The sequence below is a fragment of the Ipomoea triloba genome, chromosome 12 (assembly GCF_003576645.1).
Source record: "Ipomoea triloba cultivar NCNSP0323 chromosome 12, ASM357664v1".
NCBI lineage: Eukaryota > Viridiplantae > Streptophyta > Magnoliopsida > Solanales > Convolvulaceae > Ipomoea > Ipomoea triloba.
Genome location: NC_044927.1, coordinates 26,855,981 through 26,877,420, shown reverse-complemented (window position 1 = coordinate 26,877,420; position 21,440 = coordinate 26,855,981). Strand labels below are relative to the sequence as shown.

Below are 21,440 nucleotides of genomic sequence, written 5' to 3'. Positions count from 1 at the left end.
GTAACTTTGAAAAGTTTGAGGGCCTAATTGCCTCCTTATGAAAAGTTTGAGGGCCTATTTGACCCTTTTCCCTATAATTTATAAGCTCTAAAATTCATATGTGTTGTTGAACATCTCTTCCTCTCTTCTTTTTTTTTTTCAGAAAACTCCTCTCTTCTTTTTTTCCCCCTAAAATTCATATGCTTAAAATTAAATTAGTAAAAAGAGTTTATAGCATCAAACTTAAATTCTTTAAGTACACAATATCTTCTTTTTATTTTTTAACCAAAATATCTTTATTTTTTGATAGCATAGATCTCCCGATAAAATTGTACTATATCTTGAACTCCAAAATACACAATGTTTGAAACTTCGACTCTTATTACAATAAAAGACATAATAATTTGCCACTCCATTCCAATTATTATGAGATTCTTTTGTTTTTATTTGAGCATATAAATAATTTAAATTCTTGTCTTTATTTGAGCATATGAATAATTTTAATTTTATATTATACAGATGGAGAAAAGCAATACATGCACCCATGAAACACCAATCCCATCACGTTTTCCATGGCTTGTGTATTTTCATGGGCATCATTTTGATACTCAAACGTTTTATGATATTGAAGGAGGCAATTACTACATAAAGCAAATACCAGACATGTCAAACAAATATTTATGTGCAAACTCTCGTGGATGGATGGTGATGACTGATTTCGATTTAACTTCGGACGAATAAATTCTTTTATTAAATCCTGTCTCCATGGAAAAGATTGTGTTGCCACCTTTTAAACCAAAACCACATTTAAATTTAATTGGTGGCGTTGCATTCTCTCGTTACCTCCAAGTGACCCTAAATGCATTGTTGCTTTCTTTGCTTATAGACCCACCTTATATCGTGTTTTGTCATCCAAGTGACAAGGTATGGAGAGAGGAGGAGCTTGATATCAATAATAGGTTTATAGATGTTTTTAGTTGTGACGGAAAGATTTGTTGCAATAACGGGCGTGGTAGTCTAATGGAATTGAAAGTCTTAGATAATGATAAGCTTGAAGTGACAAAATTAGCAAAAATAAAACCCAAGACGGTTTTTGATGGATCAGTAATTGAACAATCGTTCTTTATTGAATCTCTAGGCGATATCTTTTTGGTTATTATCGGAGTTTATAGTGTAGAGAGTCAGAAATAGAATTAGGAATGTGTGTGTGTTTAAAATGAATTTGAGGAACTTAGAATGGGAAAGTGTAAACAATTTAGGTGATGATAGAGTTTTTTTTCTTAGTCAAGAAATTCGTATGTCGTGTTCAAGCATTGGATCGTCAAGCTCTGTTAGAAAAAATTCAATCTACTTCACCTCTTTGGATCCTGAAGAAGCTGAAATGATGAGTATGCACGTCTATGATGTGGAAGAGAAGACCATTGCGACATACTTAGTTTGTCCAAATGATTCAAAATGTTAGTAGTGGGCAATGGATAATGTCATTTTTTTAATAGTATACTTATATTATATATGTAATGTAATAGTAACAAATGTTCAATATGGTATGCGAATATAGAATTTTCATTTCTATTAATGATCAAATTAAACAAAATTGGTTTATTGCGATGAAGATCTCACTTAGATATTGGCCAGTTTGCCAATCTTGATGAGTTTCTCAACATTCTGAATCAATAATTGAATTTTTATGTTATTAAATAAATAAATTCCATTGCTTAGTTACTTTTTTATTTGGGCAATTTATATTATATTGTATGTCAAAAATACGTACAAAATTTAATTTTCATGATCATTATTGATTTTTATAAGTTCCTCTTGGTGAAGCTAATTACTTAACTTTTTAATTGCTATGATCATTATTGATACAAGAGCAACCGATTATCATACTGAACAGTATCATACCGATTATCATTATTGTCAAGGACCTTGTAGTCCAATGGCATCAAACCCTTCCCTTTAAACGGGAGGTGGTGGGTTCGAGCCTTAGTGGAGTCAATACTGACTCTTGTGCTTCAATAGGTTGAGAAAGTAGTTATACTGAACAGTCGCGTAGTGAATCAACACATAGCATAACAGAAAATTATTATGTAGACTCAGACCCGGATAATGAATGTTCACAATTTACATAATAAATAATCACAATTCATCTTTTAAAAAGTTACAATTTGTATACTACGAACACATAATATGCTTATTCGTTTTAGTAGTAATTTTAATATAGTTTATAAATATATAAATTTTATATATACTAATACTAAATTTAATATTATAAAAAAAATTGAATTAAAAATAACTTCAGTCAAGTCTCGTCAATTGAACCACACAAATAAAATGAGACGAAATGAGACTTTTTAATTCCAAACACTTATATTCATAATTTTACTGTAGTAAAAATCAACATAATTATAAAATAACAAAATTTAATAACATTAATTGTTTTTAATAATATAACATAATTTTAATATTTTAAATTTATAAACGGTAATTCGTGCATCCTACAGGTATCATACTAGTTAGACTTTATGAATAAATAGTGAATCTTTAAGGGGGATTTATGAGGTTCAGAAATTAATGCTGTAAAGCTTTTGGTCTAATCATTCCACCTAAGAATTGCCTCTCTACCAATCCCCTATAAAAACTGCACCAGTTGCCAAAAAGTTCATCCATTTCCTTCTTTGAAAAAGCTCAGCACCTCTTCAAATGGCTCAGGTAACACTTTTCTCACTCAAACCGTTAATCCCTTATTCTGGGCTCATGTTCTTAATCATTTTCTGCAACAGAAAGTGGTGCTCAAGGTGCTCACAATGACTGATGACAAGACAAAGCAGAAAGCCATCGAAGCCGCAGCTGACATACATGGTATATATAATATATATGTATTCCAAGTTTCAACAGATCGGCTAAAATTAAAGCATTTAGTTTTGTGAATTTTAAGTCTTTTATTGATCTTTCTCATCTGCCCCTTTACTTTTACAGGAGTGGACTCCATAGCCGCAGATCTGAAAGATCAAAAACTTACTGTTATAGGCCAAATGGACGCAGTTGCAGTGGTGAAGAAGTTGAAGAAAGTGGCGAAAGTTGATATAATATCAGTGGGTCCAGCCAAGGAAGAGAAGAAAGAGGAGAAGAAAGAGGAAAAGAAAGAGGAGAAGAAGGAAGAGAAGAAAGAGGAGAAGAAGGAAGAGAAGAAAGAAGAAAAGCAGGAAGAAAAGAAGGAAGAGAAGAAGTGATGATCCATTTCATCAGCCAAATCCTCCACACTTCAATGAATTGGATATATGAAATATGAGTTTGAGGCTTTGAAGCAAGAAATTAGTAACAGAATCATTGCTGTCTTGCATATTTAAGACAAATAAACATTGAAATATTTTGCCTATGTGTGCTGTATCAATGCTTTCCATTTTCATTTCCAAAGCAAACAAATGACCAAACCATGATATGTTTCTACTGAAAGAAATGGTCTTCTTTACCAAAGTTAGTGAAAATGTTGTATTTTGAGAAAATGTTGGGTGGAGGCCGGTGAGGGTCAAGTCTAGCAACAGGCGCAGTATAAAGAAATAAAGTTGTCCTTTGATTACTAGTTATAGTTTTTAGCTTAGTGGTATGCGTTTGATCTTAACAGAAAGAAGTTTTGGATAATATCAGCAATGCTGTTATGTAGTGGTTGCAAAACATTTTTAAAAAATGTGGGTATCTCACATTTGTAAACATTTGTGTCTAAATATGGCAAAGCCCACTACAGAGCTCAGGCAAAACAAGAATGAGAAGGTATGCCTTATCCTTGCTGTGTATAATGAGAATGAAGGCACTAAACATGGCAACTGAGAAGTCCAATGTAAAAACTTCTGCCCGGAATCTTGAAAGAAAACCATCTTTGTTTGTGCAGATCTTCTTGAATTGGATAATCTGCAGATTCATTGATTGTGCATTTGATGCTGAATTAATTTTTCTTGCCGTTCTTCAGATTCCGTAACACCATGACAAGTTGCTGCCTTTCGCTTTCTACCTCTGCAAATTTGAGGCTAATTTCTGAGTATCTCTCTTCCATTTCCTTGAGTTCATCTTCCATGTGCTTGTTCTTTTCTCTCAGTGATGCTACTTCTTCGGTTAGTACCTTGTCGAGATCACATGTGTTAACTGCTTGACCATTTGTCAATTTGTGCAGCTGTTTCTTGAGGTTGTCATTCTCCAGCCTTAACAGATCAGAACCACGAGCTGCTTCGTTGTGTTGAGCCTGCAGCTTCTCGATTTCTGATAGTAATGTCTCTTTTATTCGTTCGTTCTCGTCTTCTAGAGTTTGCATTTTGGTTGATTCCTCCAAGAGTTTCAGATTGTTTTGGGTGGAAAGGTGATGGAGCTCTCTCTCATAGTGATCCTTTGTTAGTTTGAGTTGTTCCTTTGCTTTCTCCAGTGATTCCTCAAGAACATTGTTGTTCCAGAGCAGAGCATTAGCTTCTGCTCTTGCATTATTTGCCATCTTTTCCTTCTCGTAAATCTTTGACACCATTTCGGCTGCAAGCCTGCTGATTTCCTCCTCTGCTTGTATAGCTCTTTTCTCCTGCTCGACTTTGGATTGAGCGATGGCTTCGAGAGCATCTTCAAATGCTCGTGCCTCTTTCTCGAGACTCATGATCTCAGTTTTTTGCTTGTTTATTGTCTGCATAGATTCTAGAAACTGCACTGATTGCCTTTGTATCTCATCCTCCAACTCCTTTACTTCGACTTCAAACTGCTTTATTTTGTCCAATGCTTCCGAGAATTCTTGTTGCAGTTTAACTTTGTCTGTCTCGCTTTCCTCATTTTCCTTTTTCAGGATTGCATAATCACTTAAGAGTTGATCCTTCTGCAACTCTAGGTCTTCGTTTTCTTTGCAAAGAACCTCTCTTTCTTGTAACAGTTTTTCTATCTTTTGCTTCATCTCCTCTGATTCCTTGTTTTTCTGTTCCAGCTTTTGATTAAGGTGTTTTATAGTAATGATCAGTTCAGAATTTGAGTCTTCTGTCTCTTGCAGCCTCGACTTCAATCTGTCTCTTAAGTGTTTTTCTTGCTGGAGCTCGCGGGTAAGTTCTTCAAACTTAGCCCGCGAAATTTCCATTTCTGTTTCTGATGCATTCGAGAATCTTTGATCTTCGGCTTGTAACTTGATGTTCTCACATTCTCTTATATCTGCATCTCTCTCTTGAACAATATCACCCGAAAGGTCCTCCTTAGCCACGCTTGCTGCATCGATTATACTTCCATCTGAGGTATATCCCAGCGAGATATCAGTGGAGGATAGCCAACGATGATGCCTTTCGAGGGGCTTCTGAAGTTTGGGATTGTGTTCAAGACCGTTAAGGTCGTGATGAACACTGGTGTCATCGATTGGATGATCCGTGAGGATGCAGTTTTGCTCGAAATCCTGTGATGTTTTGTTGCATTCTAAAGCCTGTTAAAATGAAACAGTTATGAGTTATCAAATCATCAGAAAATCTCTTTTCCTTGTACTCATATTTTTTTCATTCTAGAAGGAGAGAAAGTGAAACTTTACTTCAGTGGATGTAATGGTTGTGTCTCCATAGCCATCTAGTTCTGTTTCTGAGCAGTGTGAGCACTGATCTTCATATGTCATCATAACTTCATTGTCTTCCTTGCTTCTGCAAATGTGAAGAAATTTGTATTTTTGTCATATATACTACCTGTTACTTAGTACAATCAAGATTGAAAAACTAAGTGAAACCTTTGATCAAGAGTTCCTTGCATCTTCTGCACTGTCACCTGTTGTTCACATCAATATTTTCAGAATGTTTGGTTAACAATCTGCAGTAACACCTCTTTTGGGATATATATACACACACACACACACCTAATATATGTATATATAGGGGGCAGGATCCTATTAGAACTACCCCTCATGGAAGAACTGCAAACTACCGCTATTGTGCATCTTGTGATGTCTGATTGTGCATTCACAGATATCTTATTGTGTATTTAGGAACTTCTCTCCAAATGCACTGCCAAGTATTTTTCTAAAACACGCCGTGACATTTCTATAATTACTGTTGTAATTACAATTGTGCATCTAGTAATGTTTGACTGTGCATTCGTAGATAACTGATTGTGCATTTGGAAACCTTTCTCCAAATTCACTGCCAATGATTTTTCAAATGCACGATTGTAATTACAAAAATGCCAAAAACATTTTTAAAAAAATTCAGTCATTGATCATTTTAGATGGACGGGTGAGATTAGTTTCCACGTTCTGGAGAGTAGTTGTCATTTGATCCCGATTCTATATATATACACGGAGAGAGAGGGGACTAACATGCAGAATTACACCTGAGTCTGATGGCATAAGGGGGAGAGACAGTACTAATGGTTCTGTCATCTCTGCCAACTTGGCAAAATCCACACCAACTTCTCCCAGAAAACCAGATTTTGAGGATTTCTGAAAGAATAAGAATACAGTTAGTGTCTCATCTTCTCTTACAGATAAGTATAAGTGAGTTTGATTGTTTCTTAACAGTTGCCACAACAAAATAGTATATCTTTTCTTGAATCCTCCCGGTTTTCGGATCTCTCTCGAGTTTGATTGTTTCACACACAGGGCCCTCCCATGAACAGGCTCCTTCAACAATCTCAGCTCTTCCCATTTTCACACTCGTCCTTCTCGTATCCGCGGAGACTAGCGAAATCATCAGGCTTTTGGCTTTCAGTTGAGGCACCTGATGAAAGCAGTGAAATGCAAGAGAGGTGATACCAAATGTTCATTTATATAAAACTGCAAGTTCATCAAATGTCCATGGAGTATGACATTTGGCTGCAGCAGATCTCCCTGCATTTTTTAGCAGAAAAAAAAAGGGGACAGTCTGCATACCTGTGTTGCCTGAAACTGCATCCCAAACACTGCTTTGATCTTCTCTTTTCTCCATTTTGCAGACTTGAACATGATGATCTAAAACCTTAGCTTGAACACTGCTGATTTCTTGATTTATGTGCTTTGTATTCTGGTGATTTAAGGTTCCTGTTTAGCAGGAATTATGGTTGATGAAATCCTAAGTTTGATTGTCAGAATTCAAAATGTCACCATTGGTTCATGTACATTAGTACATTACCAAGGCACTACCAAAAAAAACATATTCCTACATGGGAAAATGCTGCTTCTGATTGTGGGCTAATGGTATAAATTTTACTATGTTTATGTTTGGTTTACCTGAAAAAAGAGGTAAAGTCCACCTCAGTGTCACTTCAAATGCAGCTGCAAGTTTGGATGTCTACTTCTGTAGCAATCCTGTGGTCTCTTTATTCTAGTTGCCTATAACTTTTCCTTTTTTTCTTTCTTTCTTTTTTCTACTTCGGGAACGAGAATTAAAAATTCAGCATTTTAACGATATTTAAACTGTTTTGTTTATGAAATATACAAAATAATTATGTCAGAATAATATTAGGACCAAAAGTGAATGTTCTAATTAAAAAAAAAAAGACTTAAAAATTGACTGACACTTATCAATTTAGGATCAAAAATAAAATTAACTCTTTTCATTAATTATATAAGGAATTGTCTTAACAAATAAGTTATGTTTTGGGGCAATTTCAGTCAAAATATCAATTAATTATCTTGATAATCTCAAGATTATAAGAATTACCGATTGACTTTTAGCTATGGGCAATCTATGAGTGGCAGTGGTGTTTTGTTTGAAGATTGTTACGTAGATGGAATTAGGTTTAGCCCAACAACTTTGTGGTGGCCAATCATGGGATACTATTATTGGATCCCTCCATCTTACCAGGCAAGGGACCCCACGACAGGGCCCACCTTAAAGGAACACCCATCTTTGGTTTTTGTTTATGCCACTGTGGACAACACGCATCATACGACTTGTACAATTGTTTGCTTTTAAGATAAAGCAAACCCATCTTTGCTTTAGCCCATTGGAAAACCCGTTATACAATATTATCATTAAAATAAAAATAAAAATCACAACACATGATATCCTCATATCCAATAGTTAGGGCAAGTTCATTGCTAAACTGAATTATGACTTTTTGTTAAATTTGTAAGAGTCGAAGAGATGAAAAAAGTCAAAAAACATAAATTGTAAGGTGGTTGTGAATTGACGATCATTCTAATGAGTTGTTATGTCATATGTGTGCAAATCACGTTCGGACTTTTGCGTGACTTTTTTTTTTTTTTTTTCATTTTTAACATAAACTTCGATTAATATGTTGACTCATTTTTCTTTATAATCTCTTATCTCTAATTCACATTGAGAAATTATGACAAAAATTCATGAAAATTTTTACGATAGAAATGTTCTTTGTGCGTCCTTTTTTTTTTTTTTAATTTTTTATTATTAATTGTAGGCTTATAGGTGACACCAACATAGCCCCAACTAACCCCCTCCCCTTAAAATTGACAACAAATGGGACCGTATGCAATAATTACTTGCCCAATTTTCTTCATTATTGACAAAATTATCATTAATGAAATAATTGCTTAGTTACATCTATAATACGTGGTTACTTACTTGTAATAATATAACATTGAAAATTAAATTTTTAATGACACAAATTTAGAGTTTCAAAGGTGGTTCATATTTGGGCATTCTTCCCCTTTTTTTGTTTTTGGTCCTCATATGTTTCCATCCCTTGCTTCAAATCAATTCCCATCATTGGATGATTTTCATGGTTAGAGATTAAAAAACAAAAACAAACAAAAACAAACAAAAAAAAAAACAAAACAAAACAAAACAAAAGGGTGATCAAGTGCGTGAAGCATGATTTTTATACAAAAATATCACATGTTTGATTATTGTCAAGACCTTCTCATGAACAAACTTACATTCTTGGATAGTGGATGATGTTTAATAACAAAGGAATATGAAGTGGGATCGTCCTTATTATTTGTTTATTTATTAAATAAAGGTAAATTGTATTAGAATCTAAGAGAGATATATAAATAAACACAAGGCATACCTTGGATAGTACAAGTCCATAGCAAACACATGAGGAAAAATGTATATCACCCAGACAAAGAAATCAAAACCTCAAAGTTGGGTATAAGACATAAATAATATTGAACATGTATTATGACAAAGATAACATATCTTTGTTATTTTGGTATACTATGAAGTTATATGCCGAATGGTGTCGTAAATAAATTTTTAAGCACCTGAAACTAAAAAAGAGAATCGGTTGCTCTAAAAGAAATGAACAAGTGAGTAGTGTATAATTTTTATACTAGAAAGTCACAAGTTTAATGCTTGTTAATACTCTTTTAATCGAGTTTGTCACAAATGTTCTTATAGAAATAAATTTGTAGGTAGTTGGGGTAGTTGAAGGAAATGGGAGGGATGGAGAAGGGGTGCGCATGTGGTGGGTGGTGGGAGAGTAAGTTTATTTAAACACTTATTTTAGTCCCTATCTCTTGTTCATAAAGATGAAATTTTTCGCCTCAGGCACTCCCACACCTCGATCAGATAGAATTCATGAAAATGGTATATTAGGTTAATTCAGCGGTCTATAAAGTTGAAGGAATCCACCATATTAAATGTATCACATTATCAACAGTCAAAGTTACATCATTTATTATTGTTCATAATTTGTTACTTAAGAACCAACTGAACGATGATATATATTATTTGAGTCCCTATCGTTCACGTGAAAATTGAGTAATTGACGAAAAGTCAGTGAGTCGTCCAGAGCCAAGAGGACTCTGGTTGGTGAGACAAGAAGACACGAATAGGGAATACGCAACCACCAATAAAGCTGGCAGCTACCCTATCGAGGGCGGCGACGTGGCGTCTTGACCCAAACAAGATATCCTCATCTTTATTAACGGCTTTCAATCCTCCCATCCTTTTGAAATTTGGGCTTCTTCTAGAGTTCTAGAGATTACGAAATTCTTTCACTGTTTTAGGTCATCTCTTTGCTAAGGGAACAGTGAAGTGCGAAGAGTGAAGGAAAGAGACATGGCGATAGCCGCAAAGGCCTTGCCTTTCTCGTTTGTGGCACACGTAATTGCCCTAGTATTAGCGGTGCTGGTTTTGGTATGGAACATTCACTTCAGGGGTGGATTAGCTTGGGAAGATACCAACAAAAATCTCATCTTTAACGTACGTATCTTTTGTTCTTGTCTTTCATCAATTACTACCAACAAAAATCTCACTTGTGTCCTTCTACTGTTTGCATTCACCACTCATTTAATCTGGTTACTGTCAAAGGTTATGGCCCTGATTGGTAAATGGAGTTGATATTGGATTAGAGAGTATAATTAGTTGATAACATTAGTAGAAGAAAGATGTTTGGTAAATTAGTTGTTATTAAGTCAAATAGCTAATAGTGATCAAATAAGCCAAATTTGACTGGGCTAACTATTTTACAAACAGGGTCTATGTCTCTTATGCTGATATATATATATATATATATTAATTATGGGATATAAAGATTGCTTCTCTGTTTGAGAATTTATGTGTGTTTTTCTTGGGTGCATTACTACTTGTCTTACATATTGCAATGTGTTTGTTGAATTTGAAGTCAATATTTTAGATTTTGGCTGTGTATGGTGTACCTATGATGTTTCATAAATTCATAAAACTTGTAAGAATGTTTCATGGCTGTTTTTGTAATTAAAAATATTAATTACTCTTTTTCCTAAAATGAAATGCACTTTAGGGGTTTAATTGAAAGGTTTTCAAGGTCTAATTGAGAGAATAAAGTCATTTCTTAAATGAAAAATTGTTTCTAGATTAGCCTTTCCCATTCCATATTTCTTATTTAGTGAGAGGCTAAATCACATTAGCCTACCATTAGGTGAGAGCATCAGTTTATGTGCCCACAAGGAGCCCACTGTATTAGTTGTAACTCCAACACTGCGATTGTTGCGATTGCTGGGCTCGTGTGTCCTTGCCCATAATCTACTACAAAGGAACAAACTGAGCTGTCCGTGTGGGCCATATTTCTCGTTTCTTGTATCTGTTCTATGTAGCTGCTGAGTAGTAACTACTTGGAAAGTTGAGGATGGATTGCTAGTTTTATCATGATGTGGCTTGTAGATGACCATTTGTATCATAGTTTTCATTCTATTTTGTTCTTTTTGTTTTACAGCTTCACCCTGTTTTAATGCTTATTGGCTTCGTTATTCTTGGAGGAGAAGGTGAAGGAACTATCAGTCTATCACCTGTTGTTTTCCTTTTCATTATTCCCAAGTTACTAATGAACCTCCGGTTTCTTTTCTGAAACTGCAGCTATTATGAGCTATAAATCGCTCCCATTGAAGAAGGAAGTGAAGAAAGTGATCCATCTGGTGTTGCATGCCATTGCCTTGGTGCTTGGTATCGTGGGAATATGCGCAGCATTTAAGAATCACAATGAAAGTGGCCTTGCCAATTTGTACAGTTTACATTCCTGGATTGGAATTGGGGTTGCTGTTCTTTATGGCATTCAGGTAATTTACTTATATCGTAAACTTTGGTATACACATGACCATTCTGTTATGGCTTTTTTAAGGCTCGATGTCTATCGTTAATTCAATGATTACCATGTTGAGCACAACATCTGCACGCGATGAGGATGAGGAAGAAACGCTAATTTCTTCAATTTGCATAAGTTTTCTTTTGCATTTGTAGATTAGAACCTTGCTATCTTGGTTGTTCCATGTTTTTAAGATCGTAGAATTCACCATTGTCTGCTTGATTCCAACGCTGATCCAATCATATAATAATCGCCAGAGACTACTGCTATGAATCTTTACTTTTTTGATCAAGAATCGTCTCTCATTTTACCTGATGACACGTGATTTGCAGTGGGTTTATGGCTTTGTGGTGTTCTTCTACCCGGGTGGAACAGCAGATATCAGACGCGAATCACTTCCTTGGCATGTGCTCTTTGGCACGTTTGTGTACATTTTAGCTGTTGCCAACGCCTTGCTAGGATTCCTAGAGAAGCTCACGTTCCTTGAGAACTCGGGCCTGGACAAATATGGATCTGAGGCGTTTCTTGTCAACTTCACTGCTATTGCTACGGTTATATATGGAGTCTTTGTGTTCTTGACGATCCTTTCTCAGGCTCACACCGAGGATGATCACAGTTACTCTGCAATATGATGGCATATATCCACTATCATTATTCTACCTGTGGACATAGACAGATCCCTATTCCCCCTTGTGTTATAATACAAGCAGGCTGGACTTAAAGCTATCTGTGTTCTTCTAGTGGTTGTGTAACACAACTCAGTGTGTTTCTCAGGTTATTGTATGTATGTTGAAAAACATGTGGTTATATATGATCTACTTTGCATTTGAGACTAATAATTAGCTGTTGATACATCCAATATATATATATTGAGTGACGAGTGAAACATGCAGTCATTATCCGAAAGTGTGTTCTGGATAAATTACACCTTGTGACTCTAGTGAGGTAAATCAGTCCAGGTTACTCATAGTTGATTTTCTTGAGCCAAGAAGATTAATGGGTTGTTCCCGCATTTAGTTGAACTTTGAATTTTATGATTACCAAGTTAATAGCTTGACCAAACTTAGTTAGAGTTGCTGCCAGTATATATACCTTTGAGTATATGATTGAGAGTAGCCATTCTGGATTAGTTGTTGGGCTTGGACAACCTGCTAAAATGTTAACCAGGCCATATGAGAACTTAATACATACTTCACTTTCTACTGTCATGCAACTATAAATCCAAAAGATTATTTTTTGTATGTGTGCTGTGTGTGCCATGTCACTCTAAAATCGCTAGGAGCTCTATGAACACCTATGCGTCCATATATTTATTTTATTTTTTATTTTTTAAAAGTTGTTTGAAATATTTAAATATTTTAAAGACTTATAATTATAACCTAATGTCTAGAGTTCGAACAAATTAAGGTTATTTCGCTCAAAATGGTATCGTTTTAATAGCTAATTGGCCGACTAGGCGGCGTAATTGGTGCCTAGGACGGCCTAATTGGTGCTTAGGACTGGCTAGGAGGCCTAGGCGGTGGCGGCGTTTAAGTAGCCTAGTCGTCCGCGCTGGTTATGGTGATACGCTAGGCGGCCGGCCGGCACTTAGGCAAGATTTTTACAACATCATTCTACCCAAATCTAAGTTAGTCTCGTACTAGTAAAGATCCAGAATGTTATGCCCAAAAAAACTTCTACAATGAGACAAGTCAGACAACAAAACAAGTTTTTGTAAAGGTGGAGTGAGCTGGGGAAACCATCTGCTGGAAAGGATGATAGATGTGTCCAGGCAGCAGTGTTGTAGCCACACATACAGGGAGTTTGCCAGCTCAAAGTGGGCACTGGAGACTCATTTATCTGGCACAATCATAGATTCCCTTTCATTTTCAACATACTTTTGAATTGATATCGACATAAAATTACGTTTTATTGCCATATATTTACCGTTTACTCAAATCGGATTACTTTATTTTAAATGTATTATCATTTTATTGTAAAAAAGAAGATAAAGAGGGTGGAGACAAAAGAGAAGTGATGATTGATTGCTTTTAGTATTGTTCTTCACTTTTGGTGTGATTAAGTGGCTGCCATTAATGACAGAACCAATGTATTATTTACATTGAAAGTTTTGTGAGAACAATGATTAAGGTTAGCGAATCAAAGGGTCGAGAAATTTGGGACAGCTGTATTTTGAGTGTGACAACAAACGGATATGTTTCCACCCTTTAAAGAAAATTTTCAGTTGCGTAACCTAATTTCCTATGGGGCCTCTTCGGTCACTCCATTGTCGGCAGAGCCATGCGGCAACAGGGTTAATTAAGATTTAAGAAAACTGTAACTTTCGGATACGTTAATCAATTAAAACATGATTCTCATATTTTTTTTTTAACATCTTATAAGTTTAGGGCTCAATATCTTTTTTAATGAAAAGACTGCAACTTTCCTGCCGTAAAAATCATGCGGTGATTCTGGGTTTTCTTGAATGGTGGTTGGGGATTTTGATAAGATGTTGGAAACTGAATAGCAGCAGAAGACCCCCTGCAAGTCTGCAACTGTTAAGCTGTCTGTAATAGCACATTTTGACAATAAATGCCTTCGTCAAATGGTCTTATAATGATTGAGCCAAAACATCTTTTAATTTTGTATATACTCGAATCTAAACGGAAGAGTTTCACGTTATTAGATAAATTTATAAATTTTTTTGTGTTATTGAATAATGTGAAGATTTTTTTTTTATATGTTTGTTGGTTTAAGTTTATAAATTCGGTATGAGGTCAAAAGGTCCGGAGCAAATAGTAGATAGGTGAAAAGATAAAAAGTCTCCGAGCAATTAGTGTGATATTTATGGGGGTAAGAAGGGGATACATGCCGGAGGTCCGATATGATGGACATGTGTTGGGCATGCATCGGGGCAGCTCGGGAAAGACGCCTTGACGACCACATGTGCCAATATTTTTGAATATTTACTGAAAAGATAATTGCTCTACGCTATGTCCAAAGTGGTCCAGCTCGGGATGCTCATCCTGACCATCAGCCACCAAGTTGTGGCTCATATCAATAGTCATTTTATAACGGTCGAGTGATATGTGCTGATGGTCAGTTGAGGTCGGTATGGATTCTTCACAGTCACCAAGGCTTACACCGACCAAGTTGAGCAGTATACTTAGGGCATATTTTCATCAATATTTAAGAATAATTGTCTAAATGAATACTTTAGTTAGTTTTTGATTGACAAAATGTGAACAAAAGCGTAAAATCAAAGTTAAGAATTTTACCATTTTACCTTCTGCAATCTTGTTGGACCGAGGTGTAAAGGCTCTTACGAGAAAAGATTTCTCTGTTTATGGAGTGTTTTAGGAAAGATATTGAAACGGTAAATAACAGTTAGAGAGCAATTAAAAATTAGAAGCACGGTAGGCCCCACGGGCATATGTGTGCAAATCAGATCCAGCTATGCAGGATACTATCCACTCTGTAGTCTCTTCATTTCAACTCGACTGTTAACTTCCTCAACTACTTATTATCATCTCTCTCTCTCTCTCTCTGCTTTTCCCTATCATCTCCCTTCCATAATTCTCTTTCTTATTGTCAATTCTTCCTTTTTCTCACTTCAATTAATTCTCCGTAGCCATGGCTGAGGTGGAACCCAAGCAGGTGGAGCCCGAGGAGCAAACCCCGCCTCCGCCGGCTCCGGCGCCGGCGCCGGAGCCCAAACCCGCCGAAGCTCCGAAAGACGCAGCTGAAGAGAAAGCTATCGTCGTCCCCGCCCCTCCTGAAGAGGAAAAAGAGAAGGAGAAACCCGATGACTCCAAAGCTCTCGTCGTCGTCGAGAACAGTATATATATATATACTCTTTTCCCCCTGTTTTTTTTTTTAATTATTTATATATATATATATATATATATATATATATATATATATATATATATATACGTACGGTCGTACATATAATATACGTGCGTAGGTAAAAATTCGTACGTGGTAAAAAAAAGACAACTTTTTCGTTTCTGTTCCTTTGTCGGACATGGAAGAATCCTCGCTTGATTTGATGAAGTCATATGCGGAACTGAAAACGGTTTGGATGACTGGAAACAGTTGAATGATTGTGTGGTTTTCTGATTATGGAATTAATGATGTTTTGTCCAAAATTCAGTAATTAATTTCGTTCCTGATTGCTATGTGTCTGTGTGTTATGGCATCAAGATTCTCTTCCTCTCTTGCAGAAACAGACTTTTTTGTATTTTTGGTCCTTTTCCCTTTTTTACTAAAACTAGGCTGTTGTTTTCAACTTGGCTTTATTCAAGGAGACCAGTTTCCTTAATCTCTGCTATTTTTATTTTGAATCTTGTTAAAATTCAAAAAGCAATGTCCAGAAACACACACACATACATAAATATGATCATTTATTATAGTATTTGGAATGTTTGGCCCTTGCAGAACCAGCTGAGGCAGAACCCTGTGAGGAGAAAAAGGAGGGAGGATCTATTGATAGAGGTAATCACAATGCTCGGCGGCTATGTTCCAATCCATTCAATAATCAATACTTCTCCAGTTCAATGATTCTAACTGCGGCTTTTAATCATTGACAGATGTAGTGCTTGCACGAGTGGCAACAGAGAAGAAGCATTCGCTAATCAGAGCGTGGGAAGAGAGCGAGAAATCGAAAGCTGAGAACAAGTATGTCCTCCGTTTCTTGGTGGAATTGTGAATAGCATTTTTAAGAATGAAAGCGTCATTAGGTCTGTCGATATAAAAATTTTCGCCATTACTAATGAGATTAACATAAAAGTATTGCTAGCAAGCTTCATGATGTAATTTAGTATTATGTTTGTCTGTCTATGATTGTTTTTATGGGCTTGAGATATGATGCATTATGGGAACTAAACCGATGTTCTGAATTTGATAACAGAGCTCAAAAGAAGCTATCTGAAATTAGTTCATGGGAAAACAAGAAGAAAGCAACCATAGAAGCTGAGCTGAAAAAGATTGAGGTGAAAAGTCTTCCTTTGTCTCGTTCTATAGTTCTATGAAGCTTAGTGTCATTGAAATGCTCATTTCCTTACTTTGCATAGTTTTCTAAACTTGCAATATAACAATTTGCGGGCTTACTGGTTTACCCCCTCCCCCGCCCCACAGACACACATGCTTTTCTCTTGTTTTTCTCCGTGTTTGTGTTATTTTTGGATTAATTTTATAATTTTTACCTCGAACGTTTTATACTTGAGTAGGAGAAATTGGAGGTACAGAAGGCAGAATATGCTGAGAAAATGAAAAACAAGATTGCTATGCTCCACAAGGAAGCCGAGGAAAAGAGGGCTATGATTGAAGCTAAACGTGGAGAAGATCTTCTCAAGGCGGAGGAGTTGTCAGCAAAATACCGTGCCACTGGAACTGTTCCAACAAAATCATGCGGGTGCTTCTGAAGCCTCAAGTTATTGTCAGGTCTATTCCGAAAACCATTGAAATTGTATTTGTAAAGTTCGTGTCTTGGGGACTTATGTATGTTACCTAGAAGCATCGTGTGTGTAGAAACGATTGTTGTTCATTATTAATGTGTGCATAGTGATGTATTTGTGAGTATATATCAGATAAAACCGATATGCTATAATCTTAAGAAACAAGTTTGAAAGACATATATGTTGTCTCAGAAAGTTTTTAACTTTGTGAAATACTTTTTCTCTTCATTCAAATGTGTAACAGTGTAAGATTAACAATGACAGCAGATGCTGCAAGATTCCATTCATGTGAGTTTTTGTCTATCGTTACTCGTTACAATGGAAAAAACAGTTAATTTTGTTCTGTTCACTGAATCCTGTTATAATAGACATGTTCCCATGTTTTTGGGAATAGAAATTGTTACCAAAAAAAGGAATAGGCCTATTACTGGGAATGCTATTCCATTCCAGGCTTATTCTGCGAATCAAACGTGCCATAAAAGACAGGAAAAACTGAGAAGTAAAAAAAACATCAGATCTGCTTTGAACTTTGAAGAACATCATTAGATGCTGATTCAAATGTCTCAACTTATTACAAATGAAATGTGTTTTGACTTTGTACAAATGGACAGAACTCAGAAGAATAACTGCTAATTAGACCTTCTCTTACTGTGTTATTAGTTCCATTCTTAACCACTGACAGTGTAATTAGAAGTTATTCTTCTCAGGAAGACAGGAATTGCTTCTGATAAACACATCATATGTACAATATGTCATCATTTATGTCAAATCCTCCCGAGAAAAACTCGGGAAATCCAGAATCCGAAATCTGATCCTCGAACTTCAACTGCGGTTGGAACAACATGTCATCGGGCACTGGCTGAATGTTGTTGTTGTTGCTGTTATTATCATAAACAGCGGCTTCGTTCAACAGTAAGCCTTGCAAGAAATCGTCGTGAAACCCTAAATCATTGTGCCCGAAAGTGTTCTTGGGAGGAACCCCGAGGCTCGGGTTCTGGAACTCCTGTCCATTGTTGAACTGATCTAGAGAAAGCCATTCAGCAAACAGTATCTTTGGTAAGGTGCTGTTTTTCTGAGTGTCTTTTGCAGAGTCAGATTGATCTGTATCTGTCAATGATCCTTCCATTTGCTCGAACGATTCCAACCCGGAATTCTGGGAAGTCGATTTCAATGATTGGGGAGAAGAATCTCCATTTCCCATACTAGAGGATTCACCTCTAACCTGGGATTCAGTTTCCCCCATTCTTGCCACTTTCTTCTTAAGATAAGAGTGCCAGCAGTTCTTGATCTCATTATCTGTCCTTCCAGGCAAGTGCTGAGCAATTTGCGACCACCTGGCGATAAAAATAGCGTTGAGCATAATATATATAAAATAATAAACGTGCAGTCTCGCTAATGATCATTCGGCTCGTATCAGAGCCTTCTATAATAAGCTCATACAAATGAAAATGACCATTTCTACACTCCAAAATCTTTGACAGAATCTCTTTGCAATGGAACATTTGCATTTGTCTATTTGACCTCCTCCAACATAAACCTTACCTTACTTTGATCAACCTCTTCCCTGCCTATGTAATCCAGGAACCAAGTTGCTTGGTAAAATATTACTAATATACTTTATTAAAGTAAAAACCTTAATAGTATCACCTACCAAAACTGATTATTGACTCCTCAATTAGGTAAGCCCAAAGGGTAGTGATGAATGTAGAAAATAATACCAAAAGAGTTTACTTTTCTTTTTTCTTTTTTTTTTTTCCTTTCTTTCTTTCTTTTATCTTCTTGCATACTATACGTCTCACGGGATGAAACTAATTCAACCGAGCACGATCAGGCCTCGTTCGGGAATAATTCTCTCAATGACATTGCTAATTTTCCTTTTATGCACTAGTCTTGCTAGCGTGAGGCCGGTGAAGGGCCAAGTCCAACACTAGGTGGCTATGAAATTGTTAGGCAGAGGCCTAGAAGGCTAAGTCCAACATCCTACCTCCCGAGAATGTGGCGATATAAGGAAATAAATTAAATTGCTCATTCACTACGAGCTATAGCTTTTGGCGTAGTGATAAGCTCTTGATCCTAATTAACAAGTGGTATTCGAGCTACAACCAACAAGTGCTGGCAGGAATTTTTGGTCTGAGACTAGTGAATGGTCAAGTGCAGCACCAAGTGGCTAGGGGGGCCTACTCAGAGGGCATTGCTTACTTTCTTTCTTGGAGTGATGAGTGAAACTCGCAACCACTACCCGAGAGTGTGTACGAGGTAAATTTTACCCGCAACTATTACCCGAGATATACAGGGGATAAACGCCGTCAGCAAATGACAACAGGGAGGTAAACCCTTTGCTTGCTTGCTTTCTTTCTTTCTTGTGAAGTAATGCAACATAAGAGGAAGAAGCAAAGGTTGCTTACTTGTTGCCTAACATGCCATGAAGGGTCAAGATTGTGTCTTCCTCCTGCAGGCTAAATGATCCACGCTTGAGTCCTGGCCTCAAGTAGTTAATCCACCTTAATCTGCAACTCTTTCCATTTCTCTTCAACCCTGCAATCACAGAAACAGATGAGAAGTCAACTATCATACTGTTTGAAGATTCAACCTGTCTCAATCAATCCCTTTCTGCTGAATATCTCAGTCATGCCAGAAAATGTTATTCAAAAGAGTTCAAAGCCACACACGTAATCCACCGCCTCTATTCTATTCTATTCTATTATTTTTGTCCTTCACACTTTTACGTACTCCTTCCATGATTACTTTTCAAGACAATCATCATGGTAACTCATTTTATCCAATCAGTCTGCAGCTACTTTATCTGTTCTTGAATCTCAAAATCAGATGTGGTCTTCATAAAAGCATTGATAACAAGGTTTGTTTCATATATAGTTGTTAACTAAACAATTGGAAAAAAGTGTTGAGTTAATACTTTTTACCTCTAAATTATACTGATATAGTATTTTTTTTCTCAATTATAAGTATATTCACATTTTCTACTCAACTATTCATGGGTAATTTTACCTAAACACTATTAAAATCGTTAAATATCAATAAATAGTCTGTAACTCTAAAATATGATTTTTTTATTTTTGGGGGGAGGGTAATTATAAACTATCATCCCCTTAATTATCTTCCCCATCATCGAATAACTTGCCCTCTATTGTTATATGGTAATATTACATAAAAAAAATTCAAATTTTAAAGTTTCAAATTACTACGTCAATATTTAGCATTCTATTAAAGTATTAAGTAAAATAGTCTCTTTAACTCTTTAAGGATAATTGAGGGGGAAAATATATGTATTTTAACCTCTAAATTATATTAATATAGTCTACTTTCTTAACCTTAATTGTCCTCAAAGTGGGTAATTTTACCCAAATCCTATCAAAACAATTAAATATCAACAAAGCCCGCAATCTGCAAAGTTAAAATTTGATGGATTTTTATGTAATTTTAGACTACCAACTCCTTTTAATTATCCTTCCAACTTTTGAATAAGCTAAGCTACCCTCCCTCATTAAGTGACATTTCAAAACTATGTAAATATCTTTCAAATTTTAAGGTCCTAAATTACTCCATCCTATCTATATTTAACAGTTTTATTAAGCACTAAGTAAAATTAGTTGTTCTCAGAAAAAGTAAAATTAGTCATTTAAAATTTTAAAGGATAATTGAGGGGGAAATATGGTGTGTCTCTCTCTATGATCATCAGCTGAAATTTGAGAGATTTCTAAGCTGGCAAAGAGTATGAAATGACACTATATATCTTGATCCTTCAATATAAGTAGCTAGCTTCTATATATATAACATGGCAAATTAACTCTAGTTGTGGTGCATGGTGAAGAATATGAAGAGTTGAGATGAAGTAAAATTACCAGCATTGATGGGCACAGAGCTCCAGCAGCCATGGCCATGGTGGAGAACATAGTTCCTAAGCTTGTGATCCTCGTCAGGAGACCACAACCCCTTCTTGTGCTTCTGTTTTGGCTTATTCTCTGCAGGCTTGCACCCCATATTCAACAATAGGAGAGAGAGAGAGAATTGTCAGAGGCTTTTTGCTTTTAATTTGCCTGATAGAGAGAGAGATGGGGGATAGATGGAGAAGACTTGATGATGAGATGAGCCGACTTGGCTTTTTAAAGAGTGGATTAGCTGAGACTATTTAATGAGTCATCCCTTCAGTTCTTAAATTCTATAATACCCCTTCTTGTATAGGCGTTATATAAAGGATTTTCATTTCTTCTGATCGGTCAAGTTAAGATCTTTTAATAACTCTTTAAGTTTTCAGTGCAATTCAAACCCCACAATGCTGTTAAAGATTGACTTTAAGGTGATCAACTAATAACTGAGCTAACATCGCGGGGCTATGTAGTGAATTTTAGTAAAGAAAACAAAAAGAGAAGAAAGAAGCAGCAAAAGTTAATTAAGATTAACCCCCAATTTCCCAACATAAAGGGTGGGAGGTGAAAGTGAAGAATAAAGAATTAAGGTTTGTACAAGGATGGTATTGACTAGGATTTAACAGACAGGCCAGGAGAATATATTATATTAAAGCATTCTTTGAGAATTCCCAGAGAATCCTTTGGA

At 36.0% G+C, this 21,440-nt stretch overlaps 5 protein-coding genes across 5 annotated transcripts; 3 read left to right on the top strand and 2 right to left on the bottom strand.

Annotated features, from left to right (window-relative positions):
• Positions 1-2,559: 2,559 nt before the first annotated feature.
• On the top strand, positions 2,560-3,482 carry LOC116000009 (heavy metal-associated isoprenylated plant protein 39-like). The gene is made up of 3 exons (XM_031239997.1): positions 2,560-2,688; positions 2,760-2,838; positions 2,956-3,482. The coding sequence occupies exons 1-3, from the start codon at positions 2,680-2,682 to the stop codon at positions 3,207-3,209; spliced, it is 342 nt and encodes a 113-aa protein (XP_031095857.1). The 5' UTR covers positions 2,560-2,679; the 3' UTR covers positions 3,210-3,482.
• A 158-nt stretch (positions 3,483-3,640) lies between these two features.
• LOC116000008 (protein NETWORKED 1C-like) lies at positions 3,641-7,149 on the bottom strand. The gene is made up of 6 exons (XM_031239996.1): positions 6,836-7,149; positions 6,483-6,683; positions 6,284-6,406; positions 5,699-5,736; positions 5,510-5,615; positions 3,641-5,407 (listed from the first exon to the last, which is right to left on the bottom strand). Exons 1-6 carry the CDS (start codon positions 6,905-6,907, stop codon positions 3,920-3,922), a joined length of 2,028 nt encoding a protein of 675 aa, XP_031095856.1. The 5' UTR covers positions 6,908-7,149; the 3' UTR covers positions 3,641-3,919.
• Positions 7,150-9,745: 2,596 nt separating this feature from the next.
• Positions 9,746-12,316, top strand: LOC116000338 (transmembrane ascorbate ferrireductase 1). The gene is made up of 4 exons (XM_031240403.1): positions 9,746-10,073; positions 11,065-11,113; positions 11,205-11,404; positions 11,763-12,316. The coding sequence occupies exons 1-4, from the start codon at positions 9,930-9,932 to the stop codon at positions 12,060-12,062; spliced, it is 693 nt and encodes a 230-aa protein (XP_031096263.1). The 5' UTR covers positions 9,746-9,929; the 3' UTR covers positions 12,063-12,316.
• Positions 12,317-14,927: 2,611 nt separating this feature from the next.
• On the top strand, positions 14,928-17,151 carry LOC115999937 (remorin-like). Its single transcript, XM_031239894.1, has 5 exons — positions 14,928-15,247; positions 15,850-15,906; positions 16,002-16,089; positions 16,322-16,403; positions 16,641-17,151. The coding sequence occupies exons 1-5, from the start codon at positions 15,043-15,045 to the stop codon at positions 16,833-16,835; spliced, it is 627 nt and encodes a 208-aa protein (XP_031095754.1). The 5' UTR covers positions 14,928-15,042; the 3' UTR covers positions 16,836-17,151.
• Positions 17,152-17,392: 241 nt separating this feature from the next.
• LOC116000417 (transcription factor LAF1-like) lies at positions 17,393-20,867 on the bottom strand. The gene is made up of 3 exons (XM_031240500.1): positions 20,729-20,867; positions 19,274-19,403; positions 17,393-18,202 (listed from the first exon to the last, which is right to left on the bottom strand). The coding sequence occupies exons 1-3, from the start codon at positions 20,865-20,867 to the stop codon at positions 17,605-17,607; spliced, it is 867 nt and encodes a 288-aa protein (XP_031096360.1). The 3' UTR covers positions 17,393-17,604.
• Between the last annotated feature and the right edge of the window lie 573 nt (positions 20,868-21,440).

What these genes read in the sequence shown, in the direction of transcription:
- LOC115999937 (XM_031239894.1), top strand. Translation starts at nt 15,043, where the DNA reads ATGGCTGAGGTGGAACCCAAGCAGGTGGAGCCCGAGGAGCAAACCCCG. An exon ending in AAATCGAAAGCTGAGAACAA is followed by an intron (nt 16,090 to 16,321) that starts GTATGTCCTCCG and finishes ATTTGATAACAG; the next exon opens with AGCTCAAAAGAAGCTATCTG. An exon ending in CTGAGCTGAAAAAGATTGAG is followed by an intron (nt 16,404 to 16,640) that starts GTGAAAAGTCTT and finishes ATACTTGAGTAG; the next exon opens with GAGAAATTGGAGGTACAGAA.
- LOC116000008 (XM_031239996.1), bottom strand. Translation starts at nt 6,907, where the DNA reads ATGTTCAAGTCTGCAAAATGGAGAAAAGAGAAGATCAAAGCAGTGTTT. An exon ending in ACTCAGGTGTAATTCTGCAT is followed by an intron (nt 5,737 to 6,283) that starts GTTAGTCCCCTC and finishes TGTGAACAACAG; the next exon opens with GTGACAGTGCAGAAGATGCA. An exon ending in CAAGGAACTCTTGATCAAAG is followed by an intron (nt 5,616 to 5,698) that starts GTTTCACTTAGT and finishes TCACATTTGCAG; the next exon opens with AAGCAAGGAAGACAATGAAG.
- LOC116000417 (XM_031240500.1), bottom strand. Translation starts at nt 20,867, where the DNA reads ATGGGGTGCAAGCCTGCAGAGAATAAGCCAAAACAGAAGCACAAGAAG. An exon ending in CTCTGTGCCCATCAATGCTG is followed by an intron (nt 19,404 to 20,728) that starts GTAATTTTACTT and finishes CTGTGATTGCAG; the next exon opens with GGTTGAAGAGAAATGGAAAG. An exon ending in CATGGCATGTTAGGCAACAA is followed by an intron (nt 18,203 to 19,273) that starts GTAAGCAACCTT and finishes TTTTATCGCCAG; the next exon opens with GTGGTCGCAAATTGCTCAGC.
- LOC116000338 (XM_031240403.1), top strand. Translation starts at nt 9,930, where the DNA reads ATGGCGATAGCCGCAAAGGCCTTGCCTTTCTCGTTTGTGGCACACGTA. An exon ending in ACAAAAATCTCATCTTTAAC is followed by an intron (nt 10,074 to 11,064) that starts GTACGTATCTTT and finishes TTTGTTTTACAG; the next exon opens with CTTCACCCTGTTTTAATGCT. An exon ending in CTGTTCTTTATGGCATTCAG is followed by an intron (nt 11,405 to 11,762) that starts GTAATTTACTTA and finishes CGTGATTTGCAG; the next exon opens with TGGGTTTATGGCTTTGTGGT.
- LOC116000009 (XM_031239997.1), top strand. An exon ending in AGCCGCAGCTGACATACATG is followed by an intron (nt 2,839 to 2,955) that starts GTATATATAATA and finishes TTACTTTTACAG; the next exon opens with GAGTGGACTCCATAGCCGCA.